The sequence below is a fragment of the Prionailurus viverrinus genome, chromosome X (genome assembly GCF_022837055.1).
Source record: "Prionailurus viverrinus isolate Anna chromosome X, UM_Priviv_1.0, whole genome shotgun sequence".
NCBI lineage: Eukaryota > Metazoa > Chordata > Mammalia > Carnivora > Felidae > Prionailurus > Prionailurus viverrinus.
Window position 1 is genome coordinate 36,228,350 of NC_062579.1, and position 14,724 is coordinate 36,243,073.

General features: G+C 36.1%; 1 protein-coding gene across 6 annotated transcripts in view; it reads left to right on the plus strand.

Annotated features, from left to right (window-relative positions):
• The window catches only part of KDM6A (lysine demethylase 6A), a 207,660-nt gene that overhangs the window by 65,091 nt on the left and 127,845 nt on the right, over positions 1–14,724 (plus strand). For all 6 annotated transcript variants that reach the window (XM_047845058.1, XM_047845055.1, XM_047845052.1 and 3 more), the window contains exon 3: positions 4,402–4,510. In XM_047845058.1, coding sequence (XP_047701014.1) covers positions 4,402–4,510 — 109 coding nt within the window. The remainder of the gene's footprint in view (positions 1–4,401; positions 4,511–14,724) is intronic.

A 14,724-nucleotide genomic window follows, 5' to 3' on the forward strand; every position in this document is an offset into this window, starting at 1 on the left:
CAAGATAAATAAATAAACCTTAAAAAACTTAAAAAAAATAATTTTTGTACAATAGTTCCTCCATTCTTCACCAAAATTGTAGCTCTCTATAAGTTACCACCTGTTAAAATGTGGCACTCAGAACCGGCGATAATGTTAGAGATCTGGTCAGAGTAGGTAAACTGCGGCGAGCTGATCATTGGTGTTGATTTGTACAATATGCTTTATTAATTTGGGTCATGAGTACTTTTTTAGTAGCCGTATTTCATGGATGACATACATGTTGACCTGTAGTCTGCTTAAATCCCTTAATCTTTTTTAAGTACTCAGGTGGCTGCTGAGCCATCTTGTATATCTCTGGCTGGCTTTTAGGACTTATGTGCAAGACTGCATGCTTATCTTTATTATACTCAACCTGAAAGTTTTGGTTCATTTAAAATCATTGGGGTATTTAAATCTACATTAATTTTCTCTACCATTTGTATGTCCCAGCTACTTTAGCTAATCTTTTAAATTGGAAAAAAAAGTCATTTGTTTAAAAGTTGCCTATATTTAGCAATTCTAAAATATTAACAAGTGTCAGGGCGCTTGGGTAGCTCAGTGGGTTAAGCTTAAGTCCAACTTTTTCGGCTCAGGTCGTGATCTCACAGTTCCTGAGTTCAAGCCCCGCGTCAGGCTCTGTGCTGACAGCTCAGAGCCTGGACCCTGTTTCGGATTCTGTGTCTCCCTCTCTCTTTGCCCCTCTCCGGCTCGCTCTGTCTGTCTGTCTTTCTCTCTCTCTCTCTCTCTCTCTCTCTCTCTCAAAAATGTAAAAAAAAAAAAAAAATATATATATATATATATATATATATATATATATATATAAAACAAGTGTTGTATTTTAGCTAGACCCTGACCAAATTTATCATACAAGATTGTAGTTTTTAAGCAATTTTTAATGTTAACATTAAAAAAGTAAATTGGTTACAGGTCTGTGTTTAATGAGCTCTAAACTTCAACTGTCAAGGTTTAGAAATAGAGGGCAGTAATAATCTCACTGTTCTGAGAGAACTGGTTTTTCAGATAATAAATATAAAGCAGATACTGAGCACAAATTATGTTGAACATTGTGGAAAATTATACTGTAATGGGAGGAAGATATTGACATTCTGTACCTAGCTGGGAGGTTCTTAGTTTACTCTTCTTTGATTCTAGTATTTAATGATTAACTTTATTCTCATTCTCACTGTTTTTTACAGTAGGTGATAAGGATTATAGATGTGTAAGCCACTAACTAGAAGAATCCATAGAATGTAAAAGATTTTTGTGAAAAGCATTGTTTATCCCTGGTGAACTCCATTATTTTTACAGGTTTTTCATTTATGAACATGAGAAATTTTACTTTCTTAATATTTAGCATATGGATTAAATATTCACTTGTTTCTAAGCTTTAAAAATCATCCAGCTGTACACTACCCATTAGCCACATGTCTATTTAAAGAGAAATAAAAATTAAAATGATATAATTTAAAAATTCAGTTGTTGACTTCTAGCCATGGTTCAAGTGCTCAATAGCCACATGTGCCTAGTGGATAGTATATTGGGCAGGACAGATTATAGAACATTTTTATCATCATAGAAAGTGCTCTATTGAATGGTGCTGATCTAGATACAAATGATTTTCATTAAAATTTCTGACTATCCTCACATTAGAGATAGGATGATTCCTAGAGAAAAGCATAATAATTTTTTAATGGTTTTTATAAGAATAGAAAAGGTAGAGGTTAATTATGAAACAATCTAGGAAATAGAAGTAAAAAGAACAAATAAATAATGTTTCTGTATGACTTTGTATTTTTAACATTTGTTTTATAGTCTAGTCCTTTTTTCCCTGTGTACACTGTATGGGGATGATGTTACTTGCATATACTTCAAGTAAAAAACAGCAAGAATATAAAAGCAACTATATTAACAGGCAATATTTTTGATTTATAGAAGTCTATCTAAACTTTGTTCTAAATCTAAACTATCTATATAGATCTTCTAGGTGTATAATTAGCCTTTTGACTAAAAATGTTATTGTAAAAATACTGTGTTTCATTCTAGATTATTGTATGAGTTAGTATTGGAAATTATCCCCAGTTATTTTCCTTTAAATGCTTTTAAAAAATTGTTAGTATTTGCCTGTATCTAATGCCAGGGTTTTCCTCAGACACTTCAAATAAATTCATGAGGTTTCACTACGAAGTGGTGACACAGGCACTTGGAAAACTTTATTCTGACTTTTTGCTCCTCTTCATCTTATTCAATATTTGGCTCTGTCAGCATCATCTTTGACCAGCACTATCTGTTGGTAGGTACATGCTGGCTTTGTTGGAAATGATTATGAACTTGATAGTGAAGCCTGAGTGTATGGGTGGATAGGCGAATTGAAAGTCTGTCCATTCTGGCTTTTACCTGGTTTTATGCTTCATGATGATCAGAGTTATGTATGGTATTCATTTTAGATGTGTTCCTTTGTTTTATGGGCACTGGAAGATAAGGCAGTAGATCATGGTAGTGGTATCAAGGTATGACCATAGGACGGGAGTATAGAGTGTTGCCATCTGTTTGCTTATTAGATCATTAAAGAAAATTTCCTTGGATTTATAACTTGAATCCTTTTTTCACTATGGAACCATGTTTGCTCATAAATTTAATGCTGATCAGCCATAAGGAATTATCAGGGAGGAGTAGAAAAAGTTTCTCAATAGCTTACTAAGAGTTTAAGAAGAAAAGATAATAACTATTTTAATGAGTACTTTATTTACAGTTACTCTTTACTTTAAAGTCACTCATTTAATGTAAAATTAAGAATTGTCATGGTGTAGCCCAATAATTTTATGAATTTTTCTGATATAAAAAAGTACTGAAGTAAATTGTATCTTTGTACTTTTAACCATCTGCCAGATAGGATTATATATGACTTAAATAAAGAGGATCTTGAGATTTCATGCCTCCAAATTATAGTAATTTCTGAGACTTCAGTGTAGCATTCAGAGTCTTAATTACAGGGAAGCAGAATGATTAGTTTTTAGTGATTGTGATTTGGTACATATGCACATGCAGATAGCTAAGAGTGGAATAAGAAATGAAGATAGCCCTTTTATAAATGTTAGGCTTTAAGGATAGTAGAGTCATCCCAGAATTTGCCTGGTTTAGAATGGCTTCTCCAAACTTGATGAACATTTACGTATGTGCTTTGCATAGGTAAATTTTAGGATAGACATTTTGAGACTCTCCATCAAAAGGCCCTATATTTCACAGGAGAGGAAAAATCAAGAGATTTTGAGTGGTTACTTTGCCCCACATCACATTTTCTTACCTCATCAAATGCTCTTGAAGTGGTAGTGAAAGGATTTTTTGGTAACAGAAGCTATTCTGCTTCTTTTCTTTGTGGGGGCCAAACCTGGGATTGTACCCAGAGATTTGAGAAATCATATACGTTTTCTTTAGTGACTCCAGGACACCTTATAGCACATAACATTGTAGAGTAAATCATTAGCAGGAAAATTTTGACAAACTGTTGGAAAGCTTGAAACAGTCTTGAAAGAGAGCTTTTACTTATCTGATGAGAAAGTAAAGAAACAATTATTAAGTATCTATGGAGTGTTAAGCACTGTGATAAACCCTTATTGAAGTCTTCTAATTTGAATCCTTTTGTCAGTCCTCTGTTACTAAACCTGAGAGTCAGAGAGAAGTTCCCCAGGATCTCCTGTAGCTAATGGCAACTGGAATTTGTCAGGATTCCAGAAGTCTGTTCTTTCCATCGTTCATTTTCTCTTGCAGTATTCTTTATTACAAAAAAAAAAAAAGTCTCCTTAACATAGTATGTTACTTTTTTTATTTGGTGAAGACATTGTGAGAGTGAGTACATAATGGGTGTATGTGAGGGTAAGACGAAAGACTGGAGTTGGAGTGGGTTTGAAGTATATCATGAGAAGACATCGCAAAGGCAGTTCATGGTAGCTTAAACTGATAGAGGTTATGACAGAAAGCTATTCAGTATTAATGGTAGCTATTATTACTCTGGAGATTCTGTGAATTCTCACATAATTGAATAAAGTTCTTTCCATCTGCGCAAAAGATGGATATTATTTGTTTATGGCAACAAGGACCACAGTAATAATTTAGATTTATAACTTATGAGTAAAGTTATCAAAGTGCTCCTTATCTGGCAACTATTTGTATTTTATAGGTAAGAAAAGTATTTATGCCACAACCAGTGGCTCTTCTAATAAATACTTAGGTATCTAAGGAATGCTGCATGGACTGTGTCTGAGGTAGAAGTGAAATATATTGATTTCTTGGGTGATTGAATGGAGGATATGTGCATTATCTCAGGAAGGAAATGCATTTTAGGGTTTTTCTTTCTTCTTAAATGTTTGTATTTTTTATTTCTAGGCTGTTCGCTGCTACGAATCTCTAATCTTAAAAGCTGAAGGAAAAGTGGAGTCTGATTTCTTTTGTCAATTAGGTCACTTCAACCTCTTATTGGAAGATTATCCAAAAGGTAATTTTTTCCCCTTGTTAATTACTATTTGACTTATATATGTATTGAAAATAATTGTAATTGTACTCTACTGAGGGAGCTATCATTTGTACTTTTAAGAAGTTGTAAGCTTGTGAACATCCTAAACAATGAGAAAGAAAAATGGGGTGGGAAGAAATGTGAAAAGTTCATGTAACTCTATGTAAATCATCAATAAGTTGACCAGTTAAACTGATAACCACCTATATGTGCACTTCTGTTCTGTTTTGGGAAAAATCCCTGCCCTTTAAAGGTTCTACCATAGTAGAAAGTGAGCCATTGATGGACACTCTGGAGAAGTAACAGAGACTCTGTATTTCTCTTCTTTATCCTGGCTGCAAAACTTCCATTTTAGCTAGAAAATATTTAAATGAAAATCTGATCTGTAGTCATGTTATTGTAAAGGTAAGTAACACAGAGAGGTGATTACATATGAGCTTGAGCACCGGAGAGAACACATTTTTTATTCATTTGAAGTTTTTTTTCCTGTAAGAAGTGAGTTAAATGACTGAAGGCAGCCCCCGAGATAGGTCCTTTTTATAGTACCAAGCTGCTGATGCAGATCATTACTCACTTAGGAAGATAAAGCACCCCCAAATACCACCCACTCCCCCAATACCAAAGGCAGAACCCATAGCAAAGAAAAATTGTATCCTTAGAAACCAGAAAGTTTTAACCTTCTGATGATAGTAAACATCTGAATGCAGAGGAAGTAAACATAGTATGTGTTTAGTGGGCAAAGCAACTGGCAGGTTTCAGGGCTGGAGCGAAGGATCACTGCTGTTTAATATTGATGTTTTATTGTGCCACTTTTTTATTAGGTCAGGTGAACACTTTCCTAACGAATATGCAATTTTTATTTGACATGGGTGTTATATATGAGGTTTGAAGTTAGGTTTCTCTCCCAGCTCATCTCTATTGTTTATAGTGGCATTATCCTTAACAGATTATATATATATATATAATCTGTTAAGGATAATATAAGGAATATATATATAAATATCCCTGAGCTTCAGTCTTCTAATCTGAAAAGCAAGAGATAGAAGGATTTGGGGATTGCTCTGTGAAACTGGTTAGTACTTAGAAAATGTCTTCAGGATCCTAGGTATTAATCATTATTTAACACTCTATGTTTTAATTTTAATTAAGGCTAGTAACTCATTTAAAGGAAACTGTTTTAAAAAAGACACAGAAATCCTGTATAATACAAATTTTTAATGCCACATCTTTTACTTGGAGAGCATGCTAATTTGAAGGCACATAAACAGACCTAGACTTGAAAATTAGGTTTGTATATGGAGGATTGGACAGAGGTTCTTGCTGCTTTGTTGTCATATAGATAGATAGATAGATAGATAGATAGATAGATAGTAGCTTTTAAAACTTTATTAATTTATGAACTTAGCTATATTTTCCATTTATAAAGTGTCTGGCTATGAAGGTAATGAAGAGTCTAGGAATATTTGTTTTGGATGGTTTTTTTTCTTTTTTGGGAGGTGAGGTGGGGGTATGTGGCAACTAGACTGTTGGCAAACTAGCTGGCAGGAGTAATCTAATAAGATGGGAGAAGAGAATGATAACCTTTGAGGATTTTAAGTCCTGGAAAAGAGGTACTCTGAGACCCATTTACTGTCATGTAGATGAACTGGCCATTGATAGCTAGGCAGTAGGTCAATTATTTGTAACAGGAAGGAGAAGAAGGTGGCAGTGGACGCAGTATATTGGTATATTTTTCTATTTTAATATTTTAGTCTATTTTAATATTTTAAGCTGATGGCTTCTGTTTCCTTGATGTTTTTTTAATCCTCCTTGAGTCTTTATTGACCACGTTTCCAAGATTTAAAAAAAAAAATTCCTTTCTATATACTAATTGTTGAATTCTTTCTGTCCACTCTTCACCATCTTCCTGTAAGTCCAGAAGTAGAGCCTGTCTCTAGCAGGCCCCTCCACACTCCATCATCACCACCACCACCACCAGTTTATGGAGACATTTGTTGCCTCGGGCTGCTTCCTCCTCCTCTTTGGAACCCAGTACGAGATGAGAAGCTCTGGCCCCAACCAAATAGGCACTTAATTTTGGAGAAGAGATTATAAACCATGGCTTTTTAGGGAGTAAACAGGAACCATGCAACGAACATATTGAATAAGCTCCTCAGGTATATGTATGTGGGGGATTTACTGGTCCTGTTATTCTGAAGACAGTTCTTTTTTTTTTTTTTAAATTTTTTTTTTTCAACGTTTATTTATTTTTGGGACAGAGAGAGACAGAGCATGAACGGGGGAGGGGCAGAGAGAGAGGGAGACACAGAATCGGAAACAGGCTCCAGGCTCCGAGCCATCAGCCCAGAGCCCGACGCGGGGCTCGAACTCACGGACCGCGAGATCGTGACCTGGCTGAAGTCGGACGCTTAACCGACTGTGCCACCCAGGCGCCCCTGAAGACAGTTCTTTAATTACAGTCCTGAGTCCTCTTCTTTGTGTGGAATTTTCTGAGCTTGGGGTTCCTTGTGAGAAACTGCTTCTACTTCTGCAGTACAGAATGGTAGAATCTGTTTTGTGTACATTTTGGACTGTGTTTTTTCTGTCCTTACTTGTCATTCTGATCCCATCTTGCTTCCTGTCTTACAGGAATTCCTAAAAATTTCTGATCTGCAGATGGTATACTTTGATTATCATTACTGTTATGGATTTATTCATTAAAAGATATTTCCTGTCTTGTCAGATGAATTTGAAGCAGAAGGGAAAAAAGATTTTCTAAAACAGTTTTTTAAAGCCTTTCTGGTTCGCAATTTGTTTGAAGAGTTTGAATTTTTAAAAACAATTTTGATCATCTGATTGGGTCATTTGGCTTCTAGGAATTTATCCTTATTGTAGGAAAACGAAGGCTCAGTGCACACAGCCTATTGCAGGTTGGATTCCTCTGGAGGGAGTTGAGCATTCAGGATATTTAGTAAGGAGGGCCTTTAGGATCAGCACCTGTGGAAGGTAGGGGACAAAGGATTGGATTGGAGAAGAGGGAGGAGTGGACAGAGGTGAGAAATTGAGCTGTCACAGCCTTGGCCAGGTCCGTGGGGAGCCTTGGAGCTAGAATGGCCCTTCAGAGCTATCCCAACTTTGGGGCAAGGTGAACAGGCCTTTATACTCCATCCTTTTGATACTGGATACTGGCCAGTCTGGGAAGGAGTGTGACCTCGGGCAAGGTGGCTCTGCACCTAAGGCAGCTCACTGCTGGAGGCTGTCTGCGGGCAGGACTCCCAGTATTCCTTCCTTGAAGCAGGATTTGAATGGGTTTTCGCTGCATCTACCATACCTCCTTGCCACTCCTCACCCCAAAGCTAACCCGTTAACCTTTGCCCAACCAAAGAGCTGACGGAGCTGTCAGGCTGTGTTAAGCCATGGAGATTTCTTCCTTGGGTTGGAAAAGAATCCCAGAGAGCCCTGGGCTGTAGGACAAGCATAGATATTCTTGTGAATATATGTGATGGACCTTAGGAGCAGTTTAATAGAAATCGTGTGTCAGTATCTGTAAATATGTGTGGCAGATTATAGGAAATGATAATCACTAAGTGAAGTAAGTTATTTATAAAATTAAGTAGCAAATTACCTCAGACCACACATCAAAATTATAAGATAAGAAACTTGGGAGATAGTAAGAATTCCTAAAGGAAAACAGTTGAGGGAGATCTAATAATTACCCGTTCCTGATATCAGCATGAAAACCTTGAAACTTTAAGTTTCTTTATGGTTCATGGTGAGCTGGGGGTTTTCTTTGAAATTCCTGCCAGGGATTGATTTCTCTCCCTTCCCTCCTTCCTTCAAGTAGTTTGTCATTTTGTTGCATTGTCTGTCACTTGTGGTCAAAATAAATTTTGGTTTTAGTTGCTCAGCAATTACACATGTCTAGGGCAACTTTCCAGCCAAGAGTTGCTAATGTGAAGAGGTCTTAATCAGAGTAGATGAGCTCTCTTTGTCTTCTCTCTGTCTTTCTTGGGTGGAATGACAGTACTCCATCCTAAGATATATGAAGTATAAGAACATAGAGTGCATGTTTTCCAGTCATAGATGTTGAGTTTGGCTTCTTCAAAAATTACTGTTTTTGTTTTTTTAATCCTTGCATGGTTCTCTTCATTGTTGTAGCTGTTAGAACTAAAGGTTGTGGTTCTTTTAAGAATCTGCTTTGTTTAAACTCCTTTCACTTAGAGAATCATTGGGAATTAGTTTGCATAGTATATATGTTTGCTATACAGTAAAAATTTGTGTTGAGATAGTAAAATAAAATGAAATAAAAACCCAAAGTACTGACCTAAACGGCTGTGTAGTATCCATAGAAAATGAATATTACGTATCTCTCTGAAAACCCATTGCGGTTGGGGTGATTGTTCACGCATTGTCATTGTACTCACAGTCATTGCACTCGATTTTTCCACGTGACTTCAGTGTATTGAGTGGTTTTTGAACTGTGATATAAATATATATTATAATATATATTTAATATATATTTAAACATATAAATATAAAAATAAAAAAAAATATAAAGATCACCAGTGCCTCCACGCCTTTCATTGCAAATTTGGGAATCCCCGATTTTGCTCAGTCTGCTCATGGCCTAGAATTACAAAATGCACTGTAGAAATACCGAAGGGAGCAAAATAGTCACCATAACCCAGGCTGTCACAAGCCTGTGTCTAGGCAATAAGCACAAGTTATAGTAGCTTCAAGAACCAGAGAGCTGTAGCAGAACACATTGAAGGGAACACAAAGAAGACATATAGTTGGTGTCTCTTGTAGTAAGCCAGATGTGACATACTAAAGACCTTGAGGAGTATATTAATTTAATAATGACAAGGAAGCAGTAAGTCTGAGATTTCAGTATGTGCATTAATTTGACTTGAAGGCCTCTGAAGGTGCTGATGTAGCGGCAAAAGGATTGTTTCTTTGCTTTTCCAACTTTCTGTCTGCTTGAATCTGTAATATTAAATCTTTTCAAACGTGTGGAGAGAGGGGGATGTGGGAACAAAGATCTGTTGTGGTGGATGCTGTTCAGAGGGCTTTTCAGATGTTAACATGTATTTAATATGTATTAATGCTGCATAAAAAGGAAAAGATGGGGGCGCCTGGGTGGCTCAGTCCGTTAAGCATCCAACTCTTGATTTCGGCTCAGGTCAGGATCTCACAGTTCATGAGTTCAAGCCCTGCATTGGGCTCTGTGCTGGTAGTGCAGAGCCTGCTTGGAATTCTTTCTCTCCCTGCCCCTCCCCTGCTCCACACACTCTCTCTCTCTTCAAATAAACTTAAGAAAAAGGGAAAAGATGTGTTTTAGGCAATCAGGATTTGAGAAGGCGAAAGGTGCTAGTGAGCTAAGTACATCAGTCATTTATATGAAATGAAATAGTTAACATAAGCTCTCTGAGATACTCATTTATTCCAGGGTATAAATAAAAATTTTTCAGTCAAGCCTCAGATAACGAAACAAAACAAATCAAAGAACTCTTTAGGCAACTGCAGCCTCTTCTGGCCTAAAGATGGCAGTCAGTACAGTTGACATAGCTTTGTCTCCTTCCAGACCCGCAGACTCATCCACTAGCAGCTAACCTGTAGTGTTATACATTGGGCTACAAATACTGAGTTCTGCCTGCAGTTAGTACATAGCCTAATATTGGGAGTATAGACGGAATTTTAAATCTTTTCCTTCCTTGCATTTCTATCACATCTAACTCTGAAGGCGGCTCCCTTTTTTTCTGGCAAGGCTGTCACCTTTAACTTACATTGTTGTTTCGTTTTATCCTGTGCTGCATATATGGACTTGTCACCAGGCACACCCTCTTTGTTTTGTTTTGACAGTCTTAACCCAAAGCCATAATATTTCCAAGCATGCCGAAGTCGTAAATCTTTCTTAACCCTCTTTACTCCCTACTGTATTTCTCTGGAAATACGTCTCTTTATTTAATTGCAAACAGATTCTATTGTAGCTTTGAACCTCTCTTTTTATTCTTCAGTTACACCTTACTCTTTTATTGAAAAACTCTTTAGGCTGCTTGTGATCTCTAAAGAATTAACTAGAATTAAGTGGCTTGATATCCACTCATTGTCAGGGAAATGCAAATCAGAACTACAGTGAGCAGTCACCTCACACCTGTCTTAGTGGCTAAAATCAACAAGACAAGAAATAACAAGTGTTGGCAAGGATGTGGAGAAAGAGGAACTCTTGTGCATTGTTGGTCGGAATGCAAACTGGTGCAGCCATTCTAGAAAACAGTAAGAGGTTCCTTAAAAATTTAAGAATAGAACTACCCTACGATCTAGCAATCACACTATGGGGTATTTACCCAAAGAATAAAAAACCCCCACTAACTCAAAGAGATACATATGCCCCCAGGTTTATTGCAACATTATTTATGATAGTCAAACTATATTTATAGTAGTCAAACTATGGAAGCAGCCCAAGTGTCCATCAATAGATGAATGGATAAAGAAGATGTGGTGTGTGTGTATACACACGCACACACACACGCGCACACACACACACACACACACACACACACACACACACACTGGAATTTTATTATTCAGCTATAAAAAAAAAGGAATGAAATCTTGACATTGCAACAGCATGGGTAGATCTAGGGGAGTATATAATGCTGAGTGAATTAAGTCAGTCAGAGAGAGACAAATACCATATGATTTCACGCACATGTGGAATTTAAGAAACAAATGAGCAAAAGGGAACAAAAAAGAGAGAGGCAAACTAACCAAGAAACAGACTCTTAACTATAGAGAACAAACTGGTGGCTATCACAGGGCCGGTGGGTAGGGGGATGGGTGAAATAGCTGATGGGGATTTTTTTGTTTTTAAATAACTAAATCTTTTTTTTAATGCTTATTTTTTGTGGGAGAGAGAGAGAGAGTGAGAGAGAACGAACACACAGGGTAGGGGCAGAGAGAAAGGGTGACACAGAATCTGAAGCAGGCTCCAGGCTCCGAGCTGTCAGCACAGAGCCGGACGCAGGGCTCAAACCCACAAACTGCGAGATCATGACATGAGCTGAAGTTGGACACTTAACCGACTGAACCACCCAGGCTCCCCAGTGATGGGGATTAAAGAGTATACACTTGTTATGATGAAAAAAATAAAAGGAAATAAAAAAAAAAAGGCTTAATGTCACAGTCTCTTAGTAAGTGGTGAGGTCGGGATTAGAACACAGGTTTAACTAAAGCTGCTTCTTTCATACTACATCCTATTGCCTTCCTGGGAGCCCTCCTTTGATGATGTTGACCATCTCCTAATTTTAACACAAGTACACTTATTTTAACATTTACACAAATAATATATTTGGTGTTTAAAGAAAAATATTATAAGATACGTAACCATGAAAGTTAAATAGCCTGAGAGCTGGAGCCATGTGTTCACATCTGTATTTCACTGTTAGCCACTTAATACTTATGAAACACTACGTGAATGCTTTAGTGACCCATTGGTCTTTTATCATCTAGAGGCACTTGTTTTTAAACATATTTGATGCTTATCTTTTATAGACTTTTCTATTACAGTAAATTTACAATATTTGAAAACTGAGTTAAACTCTGTAACTTTCTTTAACCCTGTGTATCATGTTAATTTCTCCAGCTCAAAAATACACTTTGTAACATTTCAGTTTCCTGAATAACTGTCTATCATACAGGTAGGAGAATTCTCTGTTGGATGTGTAAACTATTTCTTTCCTGCTATTAACATCATCAGTATATTGTCTATCATTGTAGCTAAATCTTTGTTTTTATTTTTAGAAGGAATACGTTGATATCATAGGCTTTACTGAGCAACAGTACACACACACACACGCACACACACACCCTTGAAAAACGTGTTTGAACTGCATAGCTACACTTATATGTGGAATTTTTTCAGTAAATACACTGCAGTACTATAAATGTATTTTCTCTTAGGATTTTATTAACATTTTCTTAACATTAGCTTACTTTAAGAATACAGTATATAATACATGTAACATGCAAAATACATGTTAATCGACTCTTTATGTTAAAGCTTTCAGTCAACAGTAGGCTATTAGTAAAGTTTCTGGGGAGTTGAAAGTTCCATGTGGATTTTCAACTGTGTTGTGCAAGGGTTAACTATTAAAACTTTTGAGTGCTAAATTAAGCTACAAAAAAGTTTTACTAATTTATACTTATAGCACTAGTAGAATGAAAAAGCTGCCTATTTCCTTAACGTTTTCCCAGTTTGGGCTATTTCCATTATTATTATTTAATTTTATCATTTTCATGTATGAAAAATGGTATGTATATAGCATGGCTATGAAGGACAAATGACTGTGTATAGTACCCTTTTCTCATCTGTATAGGTGATTCTTTTATCCTTGAAAATTTCCTTGTTTCTTCCTCTTCTGTTTTCATGAGGTCAAGGGCCAAATAATGAACATGGGAGAAAGATTAAAGAACACTTAAGTTGTTATAATAGTTAAATTTAACTTGCTTCTCATTGTTTTCTCTTGTCTTTATTTTTTTCAGGCCTAGCTTCTTTGTTAGTACTTTGACAGTTTTTAAATAATCTTTTAAATTATATTTTTCTTTTTTTTTAATCCAAAAAGACTACCTGTGCTTATTTAAAAATGAAATAAAAGTCAAAATTATGCAAAAGTAATTTGAAGTTTGTTCATAAATAAAGTCGCTTCCCAGGATTAAAAAGATGTGAGCTTTGGCAGTTGGTTGATAGCGAGTTGATATTAATTTGTTTTGGGCACATCACTCTTTGTTAGGTGGCAAAAGCAAACAAAAGTTTTGCCTGAAGTAATGTTAAAAAGATTGCCTAGTGGGGTGAAGAAGGACTTCTTGAACTGGTGAAGAACTCAGGGATCACAAAGTGAAGATGAGATGATTTAGGGAAGTAAGAGCCTAGTAAGCCTAGTAAGAGCCTAGTAAGATATATGCTACAGTCATTGTGAAAAAGGTTTAAGCATTATAAGGATGTCCAAAGAAATGATTCCCCTTATTCTCTATTAAGGACTTTAGAAAAATGTAGTTGTAGTGGATAGAGTAACTGACTTAGAGATTTGAAATGATGGCTTTGCTTTGAATAAAAGGATTTCACTAGAGAGACTCTGGTGATGGGCACTTTTATAGTCTTTAGAGTTTGAATGATTTATTTGGATCAGGAATCATAAAATATGTTAAGATCTTAGAATAGAATGCTAGGTCTAATGGGGTAAAGTAATAATTGTTGAGAAATGTGTAAATGAGTGGAAAGGTAACAAATGCTCATGGAAGGAAATGTGTGATTTACAGATTTATGCTGGCAGTTTGTTGACTTTGAATTTGAGGGTTTATATTTATTTCTTGGTTAATCATATTGTAGTACAGATGCCATGTTTCTCCCAACTGATAGTCACATAGGCTTCAGTTTCAGTTACTTTGGAAGTACCATATTATCTCTTTAAGGGCTCCTCTAATTCTAAAATGTGAATTTTACAAAGTCACATAACATATATTATTAGGTTATTGGAAATACAACCTTCCAAAGTTGTTGGGATTCTATAGCATCATTAAAAGGGTAATCCAGATTTGACATGGTGACCGGACAAAATTACTAGAGACTTGGACTTCTGTTGGTTAGGATATTTTTAGGCTCAAAAGCAAAGACCTGATTCTAGCTTAAATAATAAGCACATTAATCGCCTCCCATAATTGGAAGTTCACAGGTGAGTTGTGTACTAGGCCTAGTTTGAGGTCTAGAAGTATCCAGCTACTTTCCACTTGTTTCTCTTCTATGGGCTTCATACTAAACATAGTTCCCTTTGTGGTGGCATTTGGTGATATATATGCTTCCTTGTTCTCATCCAGCAGTAGAGGGAGAATACCTTTCCCATGACTGTCTTTTATAATCAGTGATGATTTCTGGACATGAACCTTGTTTGACTATTCTCTTCCAGCTAGTTTGATAAATAAGTTGGTTTACTTTTCTTTTTAGAAGACCATTAATCAATGACCTTTATGAACTAGCACAAATCATGTGTGAACAACTAGAAAATGCAGGATGATTTGCAATCAGCTGTTCACCAAAACTGGATGTGCTTCCAAGGATAGGTTGGTTGGCATCATCTTTATGCCAAAAGATGAACATTATTTAAGTTACTTATTCAGATATGTAATGATGTTTTTGGGTAATGCTTCTCTAATTTGAATTT